Here is a 23,397-nt window from a genome sequence, read left to right on the forward strand (position 1 = left end):
TTCGATTTTTACACCTCGTTGCACTCATTCCATTTATAAGTATACAAATATATATTTTAAAATGCATACCTAGATAAACAGATTTTTTATAGATATTTTAAAATATAATTTTGGAAAAATTATAAGATTTTATCATCTATCGTTATATTTTTATTGCCTATATTATAATATAAGCACCAATAAATATTTTATTAATATGTGGTCATGTGTAACGAATGGCGAAATATAAGTTCAATTGCAATATTTTGTATTTTAAAATGATAAAAATATTATTTTAAGCGTTTATAATAATAATAATAGTGTATTCTCTTGTTCATGTTGATTAATTATTAATATTAAACCTATTTCTTATTATTTGTTTCAGCTAATAATTGTTAAACTTTCAGTTGGATTAGGCTAAGTAAATTTTTCTTATAACAAAACCCGCATGTATACATATATTTATGTATACGCACATATAAGTAGGTACACATATACCTATACGCGAAAAAGTTTAGAGTTATAGAATGTACTTATACCCATGGGACTAAACTGTTGTTACCCATTTTATACATTTATATGGTCTTTATTTGTAGGTAGGTAATATATTTTACTTCTTTCAATTTATTGCTGGAAAATACAGAATACCTAATAATATACTTTATATATTAAGGTATATTACTATCACCCAAATCATTTTTTTTTTTTTTTTTTTTATTGAAGAAAAACAGGAATATTTACACTTTTATTATATTTAACCTACTATTAGGTATAAACTCTACTAGTTTTTATTTATAAATAATTTTAATAATTTTCATTTTTAGTGATAAATATATTGATTTTACAATGATGTGTGTTTTGTGTGTGTGTGTGTACTGCATAACTTGTCGAAATAATGATTAAATTTCAAACTTCGGAGGCAGTTTCCGTTGCAAAAGTGAATATCCTTGGTGCATATAATAGAGGTCAAAAGTAAGAATTTTCCAACAGTTTTAAAAGAAAATCGAGAAAAACAAAAAAAAAGTGTCGGAAAAACGGGAATTTTTACGCAAAACCAGTTTTCTACCAAATTGATTTTTTTATATATGGTTGTAACTCAATATTTTGACTTTTTTGAGCTATTTATAGACAACTGAAATTTTCGATTTTTCTGAGAATTTTTTTTTGTAGTGTAATAAATTTTGGATATCGAAAAAAACTTGAAAATTTAATAGAAAATTCCTTAGGAGTTGTTCATATTTCAGTTAAAAATAATCAAAAATTGTTAGTCGCAATTTTTTTTTAAAAAACGTTTATAGTTCAAATTTTTACGATGTATGTTAAAATTACGAAAATTTGCAAGTAGGTAATTTTGTAGTTGAAAAATCATTAAAATTGTTTGTGTTTATATCTAAGGTTAAAAAATTCAACACTAAGTTTTCCATAAGTTTTCCTTCTAGTAGATAGTAGTTATAGAGAAAACTCGAAGCATCATTATTCATTATAGGAAAAATTTTAAGTATGTTTGAATTTTAAATTTTTATGAAATTGCGTAATGATAACGATTTATCCTCAAATGATTTTAAATATTTGTTTATTTGTTTTATTCATAAAGTTTAAGTCGTAGATACTTGAAAATGTCACCAGTTATTTAGGTTGGCATTTTCTTTACATAATTTAATTATATTTCATTTATTTTAATGCTATTTATAGGCATTTGAAATATTCGTTTTCGTTTAGTTTTTTTTTTATATAAATATCGATAAAAAATTGTTGGCTGAGTGAAAATACTTGAAAATTTAATACAAAGTTCCTCATAAGTTAGTCTTATAGCGATTCAAAAATTATAAGAATACATAAGCACAATTTTTTTTTTTTATTAGCATTTAAATCCAATTATTGATAAAAATGCGTCAAAATCATGAATATTTGCAAATTATTTTGTAAGTATAATTCATAAAAATGTTTGTATAAGTAGCTAAGAGTTGACAATTTAATACAAGATTTTCCATAAGTTTAAATATAAAAATATTTATAAAAGAACTTAAATTTTAGTGTATTCAGGCCATTAAATCATAAGTATCTTTTTCACCAACCACTGGAAATTATATCCTAGGCTGACAAATCATCTCCGTTCAGAATCCTCTTTTGTATACAATGATACCTATCATTGAATTGAAATTTAAGTAATACATCAATTATAGTGACCTGCTATACAGTAGAGCATTACTCACTTAACCACTCTTTTTTTTCTTTCTATGAATGGCGATAAATATTTATGTTGTGGCAGTGGCAGGAATAACTAGCAAAATCACCCTGTCAAAATGTGAATTGCACCCATGCTGTTTGGGCGGTTCCTATAAAAAATCCATTCTATATCATCTATATATTCTATATAAAATCTATATCCATGGTGGAGTATATCTAGGTCCGTCTTTAGACCACCCTAGTCAGAACCATCAACTGTTCAACCAAGCAGTACACACTTTTGTCATGACCAAACATCTTGATGTCTATAATTAACGGGTTCTTAATAATATTAATTGATTTCAAACCATCCAATAACTACATATCAATCTTTTACTATTAAAAATTATATAATTTAACTATCATCATCTATTTGTTGTATAATATCTTCCAACTATATTGACAATATAGCTACATTGTATTTTTTGACTATTTGACATAGGTAAGTAATTTGATAAACAACTATTTAATGAGGACTGTTGGTATGTACATAAATGTCGGTAACTTATGATTATGTAACTACCAATAATTAAATGGTATGAAAATCAAACGCTTAATTAAGCACTTTTAAAACTTTTAAAATTAATTCAATCTAAATCATAGATTAAATAACACCAGAGTTGAAAAGTATTTTATCAATACATCGATTCATCGATTGAAATTTAGCAAAAATTATAAAAAAAATCAAAATTAAGTTTATACTATTTTAATAGCAATTAAATACATTTATACAAAAGAACTAACTATATTTATAATCTACTATTTTAACTAATTAAAAACTTAAATAAATTATTATTTAAAAATATTTTGATAGTAATAGTAACGTACTGATTATTTTTAATTGGTTATAGTAGTAATGAAAGAATAAGACACGTAAGAACTCAATAAAATACGTAAATATTAATTTAATTTACAAAAATATTTATAAAAATGTATAAAAAATTTAATTAATCTTAACATTAAAACATAAACATATTCTATTAAATCAATAATTAATTTGAGATATTCACAATATTATTTAAAAACTCATTACATTCGTGTTTATATATTTTTAGATTTAAAGCTTGTATACAACAATTTTGTCTTTTAACAGAAAAATGTGCATAATATGTTTAACAAATTTTATTGTTAAATTAATTAATATTATCTAATAGATGAGTCTATTGGACAGTACATCCATTCTGTTGATTCTATGAAATCAATTTCTTTTTCTAGTTCTTTAAGTCTTTTTGCGTGTTCTTCAACGTTTATAAGGTCGATTCCAATTTCATTCATCTAAAAAACATACAATTATATTACCTATGGATTTAAATACCAAGTAAAATACAAGATTACTTAGAGTGTAAATTGGTCAAATAATATGTAAGTAATATGATACTTTTCTTTTAAATTTAATAATTTTGATTCGAAATAAAGTAATAAATTAAAATGAAATACAGATATTTTAAATATATTTTTTTGCTTTAATATTATTTGATCAATTCTGATAAAACTACAACAAATAAAAACCCACTAAAACAAAAATAAATCAAAAAAATGTTATAATGAAAAAAAAGTATTACAACTTATAAAGATTTGATCATATAAACAATAAATTTGATAATTATAATACACATACAATAACAGTAGGAAACGACATTAAAGATTAAAATATGAAATCAGTCCAGTTTTTTTTTATATCCTCACATTTCACATAACAGATATTTAATTTCAGATAATATTTGAAAAAAAATTAAAGATTTAAATTAACTTAATACATTATATATAAATATATTTACCTGGCCTTCAGTTTCACATGGTTGCTTTTATGAACCAAAAAAAAAAAAAAATAATAATAATAAATAAATGTTAATAACTATACAAATAACAAATAATTTTTCAATAGTCTGGCTTATGAAAAACAACAAATACTAACTATAAATAATTAAACCTTTAATTACTATTAAAACACATTAAAAAACACAATTATCAAGCAATATACAATTAAATAAACAATTTAATGTACAGTTTTTTTCATAAGCCATGCTATAATTATTTAAAACATTTATTAAAAAACATTTTTTACTGTTAAGTAAAAACAGTTGAGTTCAAGGTTGAGTTGGGTTGAGTCAAGTTTTTAAAAGTTACTCAAACATTTAATAAAATTAATATAATCTATTTATCCAATACATAAAAATTATAAAAAAACAACTTTCAAACTTTACTTCATGTTTATAAACAAGACAATTTTCTATAATTTATTTTAATGGTATAATTAAATGTTCTATATGATTTACTTTTAATACTTTTATTTAATCAAAGGAAGCTTATAGATCAATAACTGTTGATAGATTTTTAATAATTTAAATATTTTAAACAGTAAGTGTAGAACTTATGAATTGGGGGTGGCTTGGGAGCCGCATGTGCCTCTTGTCATTATTAGATGAGGCTCATGTCTTATTTATAAAATCAAAATTTACTTATTGTTATTATGAATTATAATCTTTTTTGTAAGCATTTATAAAAATTCATCGAATTATATGAAATATATTTATAAATATTTTGGCTCTTGGCATGAATGTATTTTTGTCCATATGGCTAGGTTAACATGTTCATGTTGGCCAGCCTTGGTACAGTTAAATACTACCTGAGAAATGATTGTAATAAGTTATGAATACCCAGTTTGAAATAGTTTGACTACAAAATATCATGTTTATAATAAACAAATAAAGATAAAATATTTTGTAATCATTCCTTTAAACATTAAATTAACACCAATAATTTGTTCATTCAATTTTAATAAAATGCGTACAACTCAACAAATGATCTCGTTGATAACTGTATAATGAGTGAACATTTTCAAGAATTATTCTTCCATTTGATAGATATATTAAATATTTCAAAGTTAAAATCTAATAATTGACTTATTTTAAAATAGCAGATAAATTTTCACCACAAATGCTGGTTAATGACAATACTTTGAAGTTTGAATAGTGGAAATATACAAGTGATTAATCTTAATTACTAATCCATAGGTAACATAATTATTCCTTTGACGGCAAAAGGACCAAATTACAAATATAAACAAAATAAAAATAATTTATAGAAGCAATGATTATAAATCAAATATTTATAATTTATGAAAATAGGAGTAAGAAGTTTTGCACTTTCTTAAGTTTTAGACAATTGGACTATATATATTTTTAATTATTTTTTAAAAATAATGTCAAATTTTGAAATTTAATATTTATTTATTTAAATACATTAAAATATATAAAAAATTATTATTTATTTAGATACTTTTATGGGTTTACATTTTTTTTTATTTTGAGTGGAAAAAGAAAAGTTATTTTAATTATTTTATAATAATTTATAAATATTATTTATAGGTACTTGAAACTTTGTATATACATTATCATATTTTAAAGACACAATGACATTTTTAAATGCAATATTTAGCATAAAATTAATTCAACCTACTGTATTACTAATAGCAAAATAAATAAATTAAATTAAAAATAATATTAGTATACTGAGTAATATAGACCAACATTCATCTACATTGTAAACTATTTTTATAATAGTAGTATTATTATAGTAGTTTTTATAGTATATGAAGAATTATCTTTGAATTAAAATTCAACATACATATTACAAGGACTAATTTCTCAATGACGAAGTTCACTCTTTTATTACTATACAGGAGAGTAGTTACCTGTTTTTCAATACCTTTTAGATTCTGAACGAAGTGATGAATGTATTGATTTTACAATGATGTGTGTTTTTTTTTTTGTGTCTGTGTACAGCATAACTAGTCGAAATAATGCTTCAATTTCAAACTTTGGGGGTGGTTTCCGATGGAAAAGTGAATATCCTTGGTGCATTATAGAGATCAAAAGTAAACATTTTCCAACAGTTTTCAAAAAAATCGAGAAAAACAAAAAAAAAGTGTCGGAAAAACGGGAATTTTTACGCAAAACCAGTTTTCGACTAAATCGAATTTTTTATATGGTTGTAATTCAAAAACTAATCAATGTAAACACTTGAAATTTTCACCAAATGTTCATGTTAGTGTTATCTATATACAGTTAAATTTTCGACTTTTTTGAGTAATTTTTAGACCGCTGAAATTTTCGATTTTTATAAAATTTTTTTTTGAAGTGTCGATAAAAAAATTTTGGATGACAAAGAAACTTGAAAATGTAATACAAGGTTCCTTACGAGTTTTTTTTATTGTAACTAAAAAAAACTAAAAATCGTTAGTCACAATTTTTTTTATAAGCGTTTATAGTTCAAATTTTTACGAAAACGCGAAAATTTGCAAGTAATTTTGAAGTTGAAAAATCATAAAAAGATTTTTCATAAGTTTAGCTTACAATTATTATAAAAGAACTTAAATTTTGGTGTATTCAAGCCATTAAAACATAAACCACCTTTTTCACCAACCACGACAAATCAGATCAAATCTTCATTCAGAATCGTTTTTCGTATACAATGATAACTATCATTAGATTCAAATTTAACACTCCTATAATATATTATAAAGGTAATCCACACGGCACCTAATGAACAGCAGAGCGATACCCACTTACCCGTTTTTTTATCTTGGGTATTATTCAATTTTTTTTCAGTTAAACAATGTTTAAGTAATCATCATGTATACTTCTTATAAACTTTTTAATGATATAAATTTATGATATGGCACTTAAGTTATTTTATTAATTAATAATTTATAATAACTATAAAATTTACTCAAACAATTTATTTTATAGAAAATTATTTTAATTTAATTTAATTTACCAGCTTTTTGTGAATTTAGAATCAAAATAATAAACAATTAGTAATGACACACAATTATACAAATACAGTTATCAATAGTAGTTTCTTATAATACTACGATTACATGATTAAATTACATAGCAAACTTGGGCAACAAGCCAGACAAAAAAGATCAAAGAAATAAATTATTTGTCATTTTGGATATTATCAGATAATATTATCAATTTTATACACGGGAAATCAAAAATGGTAAGCTGACATTTTTATCATTAAGGGAACTTGAACAATTCTAGTCTATGGTGTTAAAGATTCAAAAAATATTTTTGAAAAATGTTTATATTTAAAAAAAATTGGGAGTGTATGAGAGAAGTATTGTTCACTTTTAGGCGCAACTTAGTTCTATGGATAATAATGAATACATTTATCTATAATATTATATTTAATATTTTTATATCAATATAATCAACATTTAATTTAGTTAAATTACTTTTATTAATTGTGTATAATTATTATTATTTAATTACATGTTATAGCTACAGGATGATGTCTGAAATACTGTCATTTTTAAAAAGTCGTGGGTAAAATTAAGATATATGAGAAGGGGCAGTGTAGTAGCAGTCTTCTATTTGAATACCTGCACAGTGCAAAAAATACAACTTTGTATTCGAAAATTCTTTTTTTAGAGAAAGGAGTAATAGTGAGCACATTCTATACCTCCTAAGTGATAGGACATTGACAAATACTGAATAAGTTTTCAATGAAAAATAATATGAAAAAAAAAACTTAAGCCAAGCATTGACCATTACCCATAACATATACATAATGACATTCTCAAGTTTTTTGATGAAGAAGAATAGATAAACTGATTCCGTGTCAGCAACCAAATTATAGTTTATCCTCATTTACCAACACCACCACAATTACAATAAACAATGTACATAAAATCTTAATATTATTTTTCCTAAATCTCATATTAAAAGAAAACAAATTGATATTAATAAATGTAAGTATATTAAGTTTTCTCGGTTTTTGAGATATTATGCCATTAAGTACTTCTTTGGAATCAATAACCACATTTATGAAATGCTAACAATGTTAATCCCATTGAGACAGTTCTAAAAATAACTTTAAATTTGAGAAAATAATATGTAATCATTAAATGTATTCCTCAATAAATAAAAATGACATATTAGGAGTTTATAAATAATGAGCAAATATAGAATGCAAAATACAAACATTTATGATTGTTTATTAAAATTTACGATTCGTTCGGTATTTCATGACATATTTTTAATTTGGTAAAAACAATTTAAATGTCTTAGGTATTCAATATGCAGCAAGTTTTTAAATGGCAGATACTAAAAAAATATATATACATGGAAAAAGTAGAAAAAATATCATTTATCACTATATACATATTATTTTCAACTAATAGTAAGTGCATTGAAAATTTAAAAAAAATATTAAAAACGCCAATTATAAAAAATGTCATGAGATAATCTACCCCTCATATCCTCTAGTAAGACGCGAATATATTATATTCTATTTTAATTTTTATTATGAAATAAACAATAATTGCTCCTGTTCAAATAGTATTTAAAAAAGTCATACTCTGATATGTTTTATTAAATTAAACTAATACCTGAACTAATATGAGTATTGGTGATATTATGTTCTCTGTATTTTCTTGATTAGTCGTTGGTTTATCAAGAGACCAGCTCTCTCTAATCAACTCTTTTAAAATTGACTCTGTTTCAGAATTATCAGAACTCGATTTATCTCCATATGATGTATTGGATGATGCTGTAGAAGACCATGATGTATCATCCATGTTATCATCAATTATTGGTTCCAACTTGCAAATAACATCATTCGAATAGCTTGATTCGTCATCAATCATTTCAGATTCTTCATCAGAAGAAAGTTCTGATTCTTCAGTAGTTGTATAATCTAAATCTCGCAATGAACATGTGTTGTTAAATGTATATGGCATAATTTGTGATGTAGAAGCTGATGAAGTTGATGCCATTGATGTAGATGCTGTTGGGATGTCACTCATTGTTCTGGTCAATAAATTCTATAAAAAGAAGGTTTAGGTTAATCAGTTATTCATAATATTGATTTTAAAACATTCATTTTCAAAAAGCATATTGAAAACATCCTTTAATCCATTAAGTGCACCATTAATATATAAATTATTCAATAAATAATTTAAAATTTAAATAATTTAGTCCTGTGAATTTTTAAGAAATTGTTTATAAGATTAACATTATTTATAGTATAATATAATATATAAATTAATTAATGAATACTAAATTCAAATATTTTTATTTAATAATTTAATTAACATTTCTAATATATATGAAATGCATGTTGGTTACAGGATATTCAATTTCATAAAAAAAATGTAATTTATAAGTATTATTTAGAATTTTAAGGAATAATATTATAATATTACCCATTACATTTTATATGATTCTATAATAAAATGTGAGTTTATCTATACAAATACATATTTGTTATATTATATAAATTTGTTTTTTACATTTATTTTAGAAAATAATAATATATGGTTATGTAAAGGCTAAAATATAATAATATATATAGCTTGTAAAAAGCAGCCATACTTCAGTGACATTTTTATTATTAAATGCATCAATTTAATTCAATTTTTTAAATATACATTGTAATAATATACAGTCGAGCTTTGTTAACTCAAAAGTTCTAAATATCTCAAAATTTTTCTTCGGTCACTAGAATTTCTTATTTAAACAATGTAAAAATCAAAAAGATTTTAACACAATTATAGAAGTTCAAATTTTATTGAAATTGGTAATATTATAAAGGTTATTCTCTATGACTACATCTATGTACATTGTACAATTACTATACACAATAAAGTCATTTATGTTATTGTTACTGATTAATGGTTTATCTACCACTCATTAAAAACTAAACAAGTATAGAATTGAGGTAATTTATTGAAAAACAGCAGGAGGTTATTGATGATATTTTTTAGCATTTAATAACATTAAACGATTCTCAATTCATAATGCAATTAATGGAAAAATTGTTAAAAAAACATGAATATTTTTTTTAAATAATAAACTATAGTCATTGTAAATTAATAACTATGCAGTGGCGAATTCTCCAGGCATGCTCAGCATGCGCCGCATGCTTAGAAATAAAAACGTTATTAATCAAAATACAAAAATTATTTTAAAATCAATAATTTATTACGTATTTTAAAAAATATATAATATGTTACGTTAATTCATTTATTTCTGTTATACTTAGGTATCTGTGTTGTATCTTTATTCTAACATTTAATGACAGAGTATGGGATAGATGTGTGCGCAAGCTATACGATCCTTGTTATCGCTGTAAAAAAAACAGTTACTCTGAGACCCCCTCTACTAGCAGCCGCATATTAATCACCCAGGGCATGTTCATTCTGTTGCGCTTTGTTAAAGTAATTTATAAAATTTCAGTTAAAAGAGTTAGTCCAGTCTCAATTACAATTATTAAAGTATTATTTAAGAAGTGCAATTGTGAATAATATATATTAAATTAAAGTCTTATTTATAAATTAATACAAATTTGTGTATTATTTATTAATTATGAATTAAATAGAACTATAATACATTATAATAAATGAGCATGCCCATACATCAGAGTCAGCATTCGCCACTGTAACTATGTATAATGTATAATATACCTATTACCTATACTATTTAAAAATAATAAATAATATTAAATAAACTATTATATTCAAAATACATGTTTATGTCCTTTTATTTTAAATTAAATTTTATACTTAAGTTTTTTGTTTTTCTGAGATAACATGCATTTATTTTCTGGTCCTTTCATCAATTACAAATTAACCAAGTTTGACTGTATATTATAATACGTTTTATTTTACTGTATACCTATTTATAAGTTCAGAAAATAAATTTATGAAATATAATAAGTAATTTATTATGGCATTCATGTATGAATATAACTTGTGATTTGTATTTTATTTATGTTAGAGGAAATCATAAAATAACTTATTAGTAAATAATAAAAATTAATACAATTGAAGTAAAAAGTAAAAAATGTCAATTATGTATTGCTAATTTAGAAGCACTGCAGTATCTATGTGCAAATTTACAAAAAAAAAAAATACATATAAAATAATTAATGATGCAACAAATCCTGATTTGTATGATATAACTAAGTCCAAAAAAACTTTATAAAATTTTGATTTTGCTAGAATTTAGTCAATCTATTCAATAACAAACTTAACCATCAATATATTTATTAATTGAACTTGGCATTTTACTAAATATTTACTGAAAATAAATCTAATTGGTATACATTTGTTTTTGTGCAATAATTGAAAAGGATAATTGTTGTGTTTGGTTGAGTTTATAAATCAATAATTTTATAACATCATCAAGATGTATTTATTTTCATAATGGGTCATTTTTGAAAATACAAAACTCGCATTGTATGCTATCACATGAGCTGTATATGTATGACAAGGTCCATAGAGTGTTTAAACTGTACTGCAAACGAGATGATAGTGTTACTGACTGTAGATTTTTTATAGTTGAAAATAAAGATGGAGCTACATAACATGGAGTAATGTCAAAGTAAAATACAGCATAAAAACATGTGGTGCCACCAACTTATTGGAACGACAGTTGATGGAAGAGTGGTGGTGCTCACTCAAAGAACCTTTTCAAACAGTTTTTTGAAAATACGAAAAAAAATTTTTTAATGTAGTAATATCTAAATGGTAGATGAAAATTACGAGATACATATTGCGGGGTGGAATATTGTAGATAATATACAAGTCAACAAACAATAAATTATGGTAAATACATTTTTGATGTAGATAACATACAACACAAGTTCTGAAAATACTTGTTTTGATTTTGAAATAATATTTTAAAAGAAATATTATTATACATATGACAATGTTAAAATGCGAACATATATGTTTCTAAAATATAAAAGGTATAAGCAAGAAGAGAGAAATTTAGTTTAATCTCAAAATAAAAATCCAATTGTTGGTTTAGAATATTAAAAAAGTTTCAACATTTCAAAATAAAAACATTTATTAATATTATATATTATAGGCTATTAATTTATTGATATATAAAATATTCATAGAATTTATTTTAACTTCATTGTTTTGGATTCTTATTTTGATAAAAAAATTTAAATTTGATATATTTTAGTTTAAAATTAACTAAGAAGATCCCACAATGAAAAAGTGTTAGACTAAAGGCCTATTTTATAAAATATCAACATTCATTTAAACTTAATGTAGTGTTAGTATAATAGTACTCAGTTTTCAGTAAGGATACTAGAGCAATTATATTTTACTATTTACGTTAAATTTATGAAGGATCCAATCAATTAATGATTGCTTTAATGCATTGGAACATTTTTTGATACATCTATATCCATTTGATAGCATTTCCATATAACCAAACTATGTTGCCTATCAATGATAACAAAAAATAATAACATTAATTTTTATTTAAATTATTATTAACAAACAACTTTTGGTTTTTATATTATTTAATTCTAATTAAAACATACCACCAGTGAAAAAACAAAAACAAAATTAAGAAAAACTTGGTTATGATAATGTTTTGAATAAATATTTGTTGTTTTTTATTGAATTAAAATCAGTAAGTAGCTATGAATAATTTATAAGAAAATAATATTTAAATTCATAGAACAAAAATAATTTTTTTAATCAATTTCAAAAATATATTCATATTCGATCTTTGAATACATAAAAAACCAAGTATAATATTTTGGTAAATTAGAGATGAAAGAAACATTTGATATACCAAATAACTTAATCCATTTAAATTAATAAAAAAATTTTTTTTAGATTATATGTTTGTTTAATACCTTAAATGTCAATCTTCTCAAATCAACATTTTTACTGGTGGTAAGTGTAGACTATAACATAAATAAACCATAAGTTCTTAACTAATAATATTCAACTCAACTTATTAAGTAAATATATTATACATACAGCATATATCTAAAATGAAGTATGTAGTTTAATGTTAATGATAACCATAATTTTTCTACATACACTAAATGTTAACAATAAATTATTAGTATACAAGAATAATAAAACCAATATTTTCAAATAACAATGATATGATCAGGATTGGAATAGCGTTTGAATAAAATATTTAAAAAAGCATATTCTTTATAAGATAATTAAAAATAGAAAAATAAGTATAAAATGTGTTTCATGATTCAGAGAACTAAAATTAAAATGTTTGCATATTTTTTAATTTTCTGGCTAGTGCTACTTTTGGTCTTTTTGAGTTATATTTTGCATTTTTACCCGTTTTTAATAAAAAACTGGACATATTTTATGAAAAATCATTAAATAAAATATGTATTTTAAAAAAATTATTAAAGATATTTTCAAACTAATTATAAAGTACAGATATAATATAATAAATTAGCTAATTAGGCTAACGCAGCGTGAGTGGTATTCATAATTTTAAACTTATGTTTTTCATGCTTATTTTCATCCCATAATTAGCAATATTTAAGGTAATATTATAATGTATACTTAAACAATTTTAAGTACTATTAAATCCCTACGGTTATAATCCTAGATATTATATTATTTTTATATATTTTTGTATACAAATACATTAAGTTTTGAACTGTACACAATTCAAAGTACCTATTATTATAAAATCATTTTATCAGTAATTTAAATTTTTATTTAATATAGAAAAGTAAAATAATTGATTAATTCATGAGCTGAATATCAGAAACAGAGATTGCTGCTTGATGTTGGAAACCCATTTAGGTATTTGAATTTAATTTTTATTATTAAAATAAATATTCCCAAAACCACTTGTTTAATAAATAAATTGATTTTGCCTCTATAATGATAATAATAAACATGAATCAATCAAACACATGTAATGCAACAAACAATATATAAAAATTGTGACTATAACTTATAAGCGATATAAAAACCAATGTTAATGAAGGTACTGTGAAGGAAATAAAACTAACATAACTTTCATGTGATAAAGTATTTTTAAAAATAAAACTGTAAATTTTAAGAAGTTTATCTTTAAAATTGATGTATTGGTTTTAATTTAATAAAGTTATAAATTCAACAAATTAAATTAAATTTATAAATCAATATTGGTATTTTTATAAGGTCTACCATTGTCTACATTTATTTATTGATGGCAATAAAAATATATTTTATAAAAGTCTATTGGTAATGAGATGGAATAAAATATTAGCAATGATCAGTATAGACATATAGAATAGCATTGGTCTTAGAATATACAAAACATACAGTGGGAAAATAATTAAATGCTTTTTATTATACGGAAATTAACACTAACTACAACAAAATTGTAGTAATTAAACTTTTCTATTCCATCACTACTGTATAGTCTAAAACCAATGTTAATAAGACTAATTATACACCAATATTTTGCAGATTTAGTTTGAAACTTGCAGATATTAAATTTATATAAAGTAAAAGTATTTACATGATATATAAAGTTAATACCACAGAATTTTATAGAACTTTCAAATTGATTTCTCTTAAACTATATAAATTGATTATTTTTGTAAGGAGAGCCAACTACACATAGGTCTAGACTCTAAAGATTTAAGTCAGAAAATTATTCACCATAATTCATATCATAAATAAAACATTCTTTAATGTATAATTTTATTTATTTAATAATTATAAAAGGAGTTGACCCAATTTACAGTAGATTGATAACAATACTAAGTTATAAAATATAGTATCAAATTAACTTCAAAATATAGTTAAAATAATAATATACCTAATAATAAAATACTATAAATTTAGTTATTTTTAAAATTATTGAAATAAAAAATTATCAGAATAATCATTACCTATAATGTATTGATTAATTTATATGTTTCTATATTTTTATTATACAATTAATATTACCTAAATAAGCTCATGATACCAGTAAATAAATTTCTACTTTTTTAAATTCAGAGAAATAAATTGAAAGTTCTAATTCACTATGGAAGCTACACTAAACTGGCTTATCCAACTATAATTTTATTTTATACGTAATTAATGTATTTGCATATCATTAAAAACTAAACTTACAAATTTTTATAAAAAAAAAATGGCATAGGATTGTTCTTGATATCTACTCGTACAAGTGGACGAGACAATTTAAAAGGTCTTGATAAAAATACGAAATTTGTTGTTCATCCATGAGCACCTGTAAATACAATGTTTGACTACACACACACACTTAAAATGACCCGTGCATTTCACTCGGTATGTCCATCGATTGGTGTTGAATGCGAGACAAATCTATAGGTAGGTACATCTAAAAATAATCTTAAATGGTCCATCATCCGATGGAGTCAAATCATACTACATAATGAAAATGTTCATGTTGACATTGTAATAATTTTTCTCATTCAAAATGCATAGAAAACTTAAATTCTCACTCAAAGGCACAATAACACAATATTATCCTAATGATAATAGAAAAATGGACAAGAACATTATTGAGCCTGCGCACCGCAAACACTGTAAAAGAAATTAAATACGGGTACCTTATATATCATTATTACCAAAATATACATACTTATAATTCCGGCTTAAGTACTGTGGAAGTCGAGTTCGGTTACAACGAACCCAGTATAATATATCAGTTGAAAGAAATCAGCGATTTCAAATCGTGTCAAATCTTGATAAAAGTTGGGTATTATATGTTAATAAATGCCGTCACAATAATAAATATTATATTAACAAATAATTATAATATCATATGATGGGTACATATTAATATTATATTAATTTATGCGTTACAAGTACGAAATTGACTAGAGTTTTTTAGCAGTTAAATATTCACGAGCGACTAGTGGACGAGTGACGACTAATTTGATAAGACATCGAGATGATAAGACGAATGACCTTAGATCATAACACGCGAAAGATCTACTGATGATTATAACCACAGAATCACCAGGGCCCGTGCACACGAACCAAGATAAAAGCTATGCAATAGCTTAAAAAACAAAATAAAAAATAATAGTATAGATATGTTTTGAATTCATCGTCCGTGCAGCATATTAACATGATCTCATCGCGGGTATTCAGTCAATACATCCAACGGTCAAAACACCCACTGCTAAATAATTTTTTACACTTTTGCTTCGTTATTGATTTTTTATAGGACGCTGTACCAGGTCCAGGGATGGTTGTCTTCGTCTCACGAGTGTGCAACACGGCAAATTTACGTTTAGCAGTAAGCGTTTTAGCTTCGATAACTTAAAAAATGAGAGTGAATCGGACCTATTACGAAACTTAATGATAAGAACATACCTATTAATTTGTGTTCGTATTATATTGGTTTTTGACGATACTTAAATCTTTTTAACAAGTTACGTACATTTTTTAACGTATAAATTGCTAATAAAATTAAATATCGTTGAAAACATTACAAACACATAATGTTCTTACTTCTTACCAAGGGTGTGCTCAGCTTTTTCCAATGGAGAGGGAGGATGAGGGATGAACTATACCTAGTTTGTTTTGTTGATTGTCATAGACACAAAATGTATAAATGCATAAAAAAATGCTCATGGGGGGTATGACACCCTCACCCCCCTCACCCGTGAGCACGCCCCTGCTTACTGTTTCATAATAAGTCCGATTCACTATCATTCCTAAACTAACGAAGCTAAACGTAAATTGCAGAACGTAAATTTGCTACTTATGTTACGCATTTGTACGTCAGTTAATTGTAATAATTATAATAATAATATTAAAATTCGTCGAGCTTACACTGTATACGATTACGAGATGTCAAGTTTTTGAGTTTTTGACATTTGCTTGGACCTTAGAAATAGAAACAATAAAATTGATTGTTCTGAATTTTAAGTAATTAACCTTTTTAACGTCTCCACTGTTGATATACGTTTCCATTTCATTATTATAGAAAACACTAACGGTTTTTGGTAAAATAAATTACCTATATTTTTATCATTATTATTTTCAAAATTGTTTACCTACTCCTTTGAATGGCAACCACTAAGCCACGGCTGTAGATACTATTGTCGTGATGACAAAATACAATTTTCATTTCATATTTCAATTGTCAATCATAATACTCTTCTGCAGAGTATTTTTATCTATAAAAATCCAATTTTGGACAAGTAGATACCTAGTAGTAGATAGTAGTTTTAACCTAACCTTGTCTATTTGATATTGTTGTATTAGTTACAAGTATTTAAAGTTTAATGAACGGTGTTACTATAATACTGTAGGTACTTACAAAAATCATAAACTACTAGTTTAAAATTATATTTTTGTACATCGTAGTGATCGTACATCTAAAAGTATACTGATCTAGAAAAATAAATTAAATTTGAAGGTTATCAAACCAATAAAAATACTAAAAAAATGTTGTTTTTAAAAACTTAATTAATTAAAATATTTTTAAAGTACAAAAAAATATATTTTCAAACGTGTTAATAGATTTAATATGTATGATGCGTATCTTACGTTAATCACTTAATATTTCAACTGAAATTATAGTGTTTTGCGAGTCAATGAAATAAGTGATACCTAAAAATGATTTTTTTTTTGAGCCAAGCCAGTACTCAGCATTAAACTATAAATAGTGCTCTTTTTAAAATGTAATGTAATTATTATGAAAAATTATCCTTAAGTATAATTCATTGTTTTGTAATATTGTTTTTATATTACTTGAGCTTGACTTTATTAAACAAAATAATAATAATAATAGCTAGGTAATAATATTATTATTATTACGTAATTTGATTTAACATTATTCTGTACTAAGTGTACTGTTCTGTAATTAAAATTCTAATCTTCACACATATACCTACGCGTACAATATAATATGCTTAAAGTGTGTAGGTACTTGAATAATTTTATACTTACGTGTTTACCTATATTTCATCCATTAACTTGTGTTGATTTTATGATTATAATAATTATACATTTTGCTGCTAGAACTCGCGTACCTTTCACTGTGCGTCGCCATAGAAATTATTTTCACTGCGAAAACATATATATATAACATAAAACAAACCTACATAGTATTATCACGTTATAAAAATAACGCGTTCACTAAAAATTTTAACAAACCTTTTTAAATTCAAAATTTTACCGAACAGAAATCGTATATCATGAACACCTACCAGTGGTCCGCTGCAGACAGACAGTGCATCGATCAGATCACCGGGTTGCTGTACCAGATTAAGGAGCCGGGACACTTGTCCAACGTGCACGACTGGGTGGTGAAATTGACGTCCGGCGAGCCGAACGACCGGAAGTCGGACTACTTGCGGTTGCTCGAATACGCGCTGAAAAGCGACGACGGCCGGGTCGGCGTCCGGGAACCGTTCACCAGCCCTCCGCCCGCCGACCTGCTGTCGGACCCGACCGGTTGGCTGCCGCCGCCGTCGGCCGTAGATCGCGAGTGCGAGCAGAGATACGCGGCCGGCGGCAGTTGCGGTGGCGTCGACGCTCCGGACGAAGGCTCGCCCGGCGAAGCGTTGGCCGACCTGCTGTGTCGGACCGACAGCGGCGCGACGCCGGTGGAGAAGTTCGTGGCGGACGCGGGCCCGCTGACGTGCGACCGCGGCGCGCTGATGAGCACCGCGGCCGCCGAGTGTCTGGGCAAATTCGGCCGGACGGCCGGCGCCGTGTTCGACGAGCGGACGGAAAAGCTGTGCGACGCCCTGGCCAAGGAACAGGTAGCCCTGATGCTCCGGTACCGGACGAACGCCCAGCGAATGCTCACCCGCGCGCAGATACTTCAGGATCACGTGCGCGAGCTGATGCCGACGTTTCAGTACGACGAGTACCTGAAACACGGCGACGAGCACGTGATCAAGGTGCTGCGGGCGAAGGCGGGCGCGGCGGGACCGGATGCGGAAGACGCGGCGCCGGCGTCGGACGACGACGACCTCGACGACGCCGCGATGCAACAGAAAAAGATGATGTGCGCGCTCCAGTGGCTGAGGTCCGAGGTGGAGCGGGCCGACTGCGAGAACGTGAGGCTCGTCGAACGGTACGACGCCGTCGTGGCGGCCATCGTCGTGGCCAGCAACAAGAAAATCGCCAACGATTGTCGAGCCAAGGCGCGAAAGCTCGAAGTGCAAACCGAACTCACCGAGGTCCGAAAAGAGGCCGTCAAGCAAGAGGCGTTGATCGACTGCTACATCGGAAAAATGAGTTTGTAGAGTTCTCGGCCTGGCGAACACGCGCACGTCGTCATCATATATCACTTTCAACATCCGGTCCTGCCGCGCCCGGACCTCGTACCGCAAGTCCCACTTCAATTTCTTCACCCAGTCGTGCAAGTCGGACACAAGGGTCCTTTGTCTGGTACAGCAACCCGGTGATCTGGTCTCGATGCACTGTCTGTCTGGCGTCTGCAGCGGACCACTGGTAGGTGTTCGGAACACATCTCGCACGGTTCTCGACCATTGAAAATATGACTTTTATTAAATTTAAATAAAAATAAAAAAAAACTATTTTCAACTAGGTATTTTGTTCGTTTTTTTTTTTTATATATTATTATGTTACTCACGAGTCACGAAGCAAAGTTTTACTAAATATATTAAAACTGGACGAAAAACTTAGAGAATGATATTATGAATAGGAAAATCGTTAAATGAAAAACCATTCACACATTAATTGTTATCATACTTGTATGATATACGGAATACGGATCTATACGCAATACGCGACTATGCGAGTGCTTATATTACATTTTAAAGTAGGTATGACTGAACAAAAATATTTAAATACCTACCTATAATATTTCCACAACAGTTGACAAAATAAAATAACGAAAATCACGTATAGGCGTTTTGAAACTGGCTTTTCATTCACAGAAGTCGGTTTCGTTTTTACACCAGTTCAATCACTTCGACGGAAAGGTGTATAGCAGGTATCAGCAAAAATAGTGTATATTTCGACTATACATGATTTGCACACAAATATAGTAGCAGGTCAGAGTGATTCCCTCGCCGTAGCAGAGTCTTGTATAATTAAAAAAATTCAAAAACAAATTTGTTCTATGAACTTACAAGTTATAATATAGGATGTATCGAACTGAAATGTACAACGGTTTATTATTATTTTTGATAAACATAATTCCCGTCAAAATAAAATATTACAATATTTATTACAATACATACAATTAACTGAGTTTCATGTCGTAAACCATATCGTTGCAATAATATTATGACGTATTGACGTACATTGTACGCATGCCGTATATATTGTGTTTTTTATCTTTTTTTGTGAGAATAATATGTTTTCCATTCATAGCTTTACCATCGGGCAATATGCTTACGCATATTATTTGATATTATATTATTATAATATGTGTATGTAGTGTGTACACTGATACTTACGGTCCGTACACAACTTAACGTATATTATGTCTATTGTTATTTATTTGGTGCTTTGCTTTTTGCGGGGTTAAATGCATGTGTTTCTTTTTCAGAACACTAAAATAATGCACGAATCGTAAAAGCGAAATACATGTATTCAACTTATTAGGTATTTATTAGTAGGTATACAGTAAAATACGACATATTACTTGGAATTTTGTACAATCTACATTTGTAAGGAATTTTATTAATATAGGTACCAATTTAAAATTTAATTAGATAGTAATGTGTTTTAATTTTATTTGAAAAGTATAATCTAATTCAAATTCCTAACACAAACTGACATTTATAATAATTACTATACTATGTTCAAAATAAATAGAATAAAAGATATTATTCGAAATAATGAAAAAATTACACTAGGCGAATAGTTCACCGCGCGAACGCGATTTCAAATCGCCTCGAATTTTATTCGCTAGAACACAAAGCTTACGCACTATACAATATTACGCGGTTAAATATCGCTCCGAACCATGTTTTATTCGGGCGAAACGCGCGCGAAAATTCGCTCATACCCATTCAAAGCAACATGTTTAATTTTAGCCGTTTTGGGTGAATATTCGACTAAAATTAAGCATGCGCTAACAGTCGCGGACGATAGGGGATTTTATTCGCTCACTTTACATAGTGTGAATGGTCTAATTTAATATAAGCTGTTTAATTTTTAAGCGAACGTTGGTGGCGATTTAAAATCGCGTCTGCGCATGAACTATTCGCCTAATGTGTAAGGACCTTAAAATAATGTAATTATTTAAATGATTTTAATAAGTTAAATGAGGTGGAATAAACAAACATTTTAGTTTGTAATATCCCTTAAATAGTATCATGTTAAACAAATAATTAATATTACTAATAAAAGTTGAAACTGATCATATATATTATTATACATTTTAAAAAGTTTAAATAAGCAACAATATTGTGAATAAGTGTACCTAATTTATATTTTATAAATATTTTTATTAACATTTGTTAATAAACAATGTATTAAATAAAAATTATGACTTTTCTTCTAAATGATACATATTTATTACTTTAACATTTAACAAAAAGTGGTATGTACTCTATATGCAGTGTAACAGAAAGACAAGTTATGACAAATGAAATAACTTTTGTTCTGATATTTTTAATTTTTAATTTATAAATTATGTTTACATAAACATGTGTACAAGTACAGAAAAACATTTTAAGTCAGGTAGTTTATTTTTTTACAATTAAAAAAAAAAAAAAAAATTATTTTTGAGAATTTTCAAGTATGGTTAAACCTTAAATTATTTACTATCCATATAATTTTCATAATTTATATTTAACTTACATTCATACATTAATTTTTCATTTGTTTTGTCAAGGCTTTCTATTAAACTCTGTATATTATTTTTTATATTTTTAAATATTTCATTGTGTAAGTTATTAAAATTTGTATAATTACCTACAATGAATAACTTTTTTTGACATACACTACCTATAGTATTAAAAAAAAAAACTAAATAATAATGTACAACAGTCAACAGTTAAAACAGTTCTAGCGTATGGACAAGGTGGTTAGCTGCCCATACCAAAATTTCTGATGTTCCGTAATTTAAAAATGTAATTTTTATACAAAAAAAAGATTTTTTTAATCATTTAACTAATTATAATGATAATTTACAATTATCTACACCTCTATTTTCCAAACATAAGGCTAAAAAAAAGTGGGCAAGTGAGTACCGCTCTGCTGTACATTAGGTGCCGTATGAATCATTATTATATATTATAGGAGTGTTAAATTTGAATCCAATGATAGTTATCATTGTATACGAAAAACGATTCTGAACGAAGATGATTTGTCAGCCTAGGATATAATTTCTAGTGGTTGGTGAAAAAGGTGGTTTAAAAAAACCAGCTTATATTAAAAAATATTTTGAAAATTAAATCACGTAAAGAAAACGCGAATCTTAATAACTGGTAAAATTTTCAAGTATCTACGACTTATACTTTTTGAATAATAACAAATATTTAAAATCGTTTGAGGATAAATCGTTATCGTTACGCTATTTCGTTAAAATTTAAAATTCAAACGCACTTAAAATTTTTCCTATAATGATGCTTCGAGTTTTCTCTATAGATACTTGAAGGCAAACTTATGGAAAACTTAGTGTTGTATTTTTAATCCTTAGTTATAAACACAAAAAATTTTATGATTTTTCACTTCAAATATTTCGCAAATATTCATAATTTTGACGAATTTTCGTCAAAATTTGAACTTCAAATGCTAATAAAAAAAATTGTGCCTATGTATTCTTATAATTTTTTAATCACTATAAGAATAACATATGAGGAACTTTGTATTAAATTTTCAAGTATTTTGATAGGGCCAAAAAAATTTTATCGACACTTCAAAAATATTTTTTCAGAAAAATTAAAAATTTCAGTTGTCTATAAATAGCTCAAAAAAAGTCAAAATATTTTGAAATTTAAATCACGTAAAGAAAACGCGAATCTTAATAACTAGTAAAATTTTCAAGTATCTACGACTTATACTTTTTGAATAATAACAAATATCAAAATCGTTTGAGGCTAAACTGTTATTTAACGCGGTTTTTGTAAAAATTTAAATTTCAAACACTCATAAAAATTTTTTGTCTGAATCCGGTAGAGTTTTTTTTACAGATATTTGAAGAAAAATGTATGGAGAACCTTGTACCAAATTTTCAAAACTTAGTTATAAAAGAAAAAAATTTTATGATTTTTCAACTTCAAAATTACTTGCAATTTTTCGCGTTTTCGACAGATTTCGTAAAAATTTGAACTAAAAACGCTTATAAAAAAAAATTGTGACTAACGATTTTTAATTTTTTTTAGCTACATTAAAAACAACTCATAAGGAACCTTGTATTAAATTTTCAAAACTTTTTGGTCATCCAAAAATTTTTTATCGACACTTTAAAAAAAATTTCT

The 23,397-nt window shown here is 26.4% G+C and overlaps 1 protein-coding gene across 6 annotated transcripts; it reads right to left on the reverse strand.

The window, feature by feature from the left end:
• Positions 1 to 3,090: 3,090 nt before the first annotated feature.
• LOC114121442 (uncharacterized) lies at positions 3,091 to 15,994 on the reverse strand. Of its 6 annotated transcripts, none has more exons than XM_027983783.2 (6): positions 15,612 to 15,958; positions 15,119 to 15,236; positions 12,347 to 12,457; positions 8,606 to 9,040; positions 3,984 to 4,007; positions 3,091 to 3,480 (listed from the first exon to the last, which is right to left on the reverse strand). In XM_027983783.2, exons 3-6 carry the CDS (start codon positions 12,437 to 12,439, stop codon positions 3,349 to 3,351), a joined length of 684 nt encoding a protein of 227 aa, XP_027839584.1. In that variant the 5' UTR covers positions 12,440 to 12,457; positions 15,119 to 15,236; positions 15,612 to 15,958; the 3' UTR covers positions 3,091 to 3,348. The 6 variants fall into 6 exon arrangements, with proteins under 6 accessions (XP_027839584.1, XP_027839583.1, XP_027839586.1 ...); XM_027983782.2 differs by having other exon boundaries at positions 15,119 to 15,553; XM_027983785.2 differs by lacking the exon at positions 3,984 to 4,007 and having other exon boundaries at positions 15,119 to 15,553; positions 15,612 to 15,994.
• Between the last annotated feature and the right edge of the window lie 7,403 nt (positions 15,995 to 23,397).

Source organism: Aphis gossypii, chromosome X (genome assembly GCF_020184175.1).
Source record: "Aphis gossypii isolate Hap1 chromosome X, ASM2018417v2, whole genome shotgun sequence".
Classification (NCBI taxonomy): domain Eukaryota; kingdom Metazoa; phylum Arthropoda; class Insecta; order Hemiptera; family Aphididae; genus Aphis; species Aphis gossypii.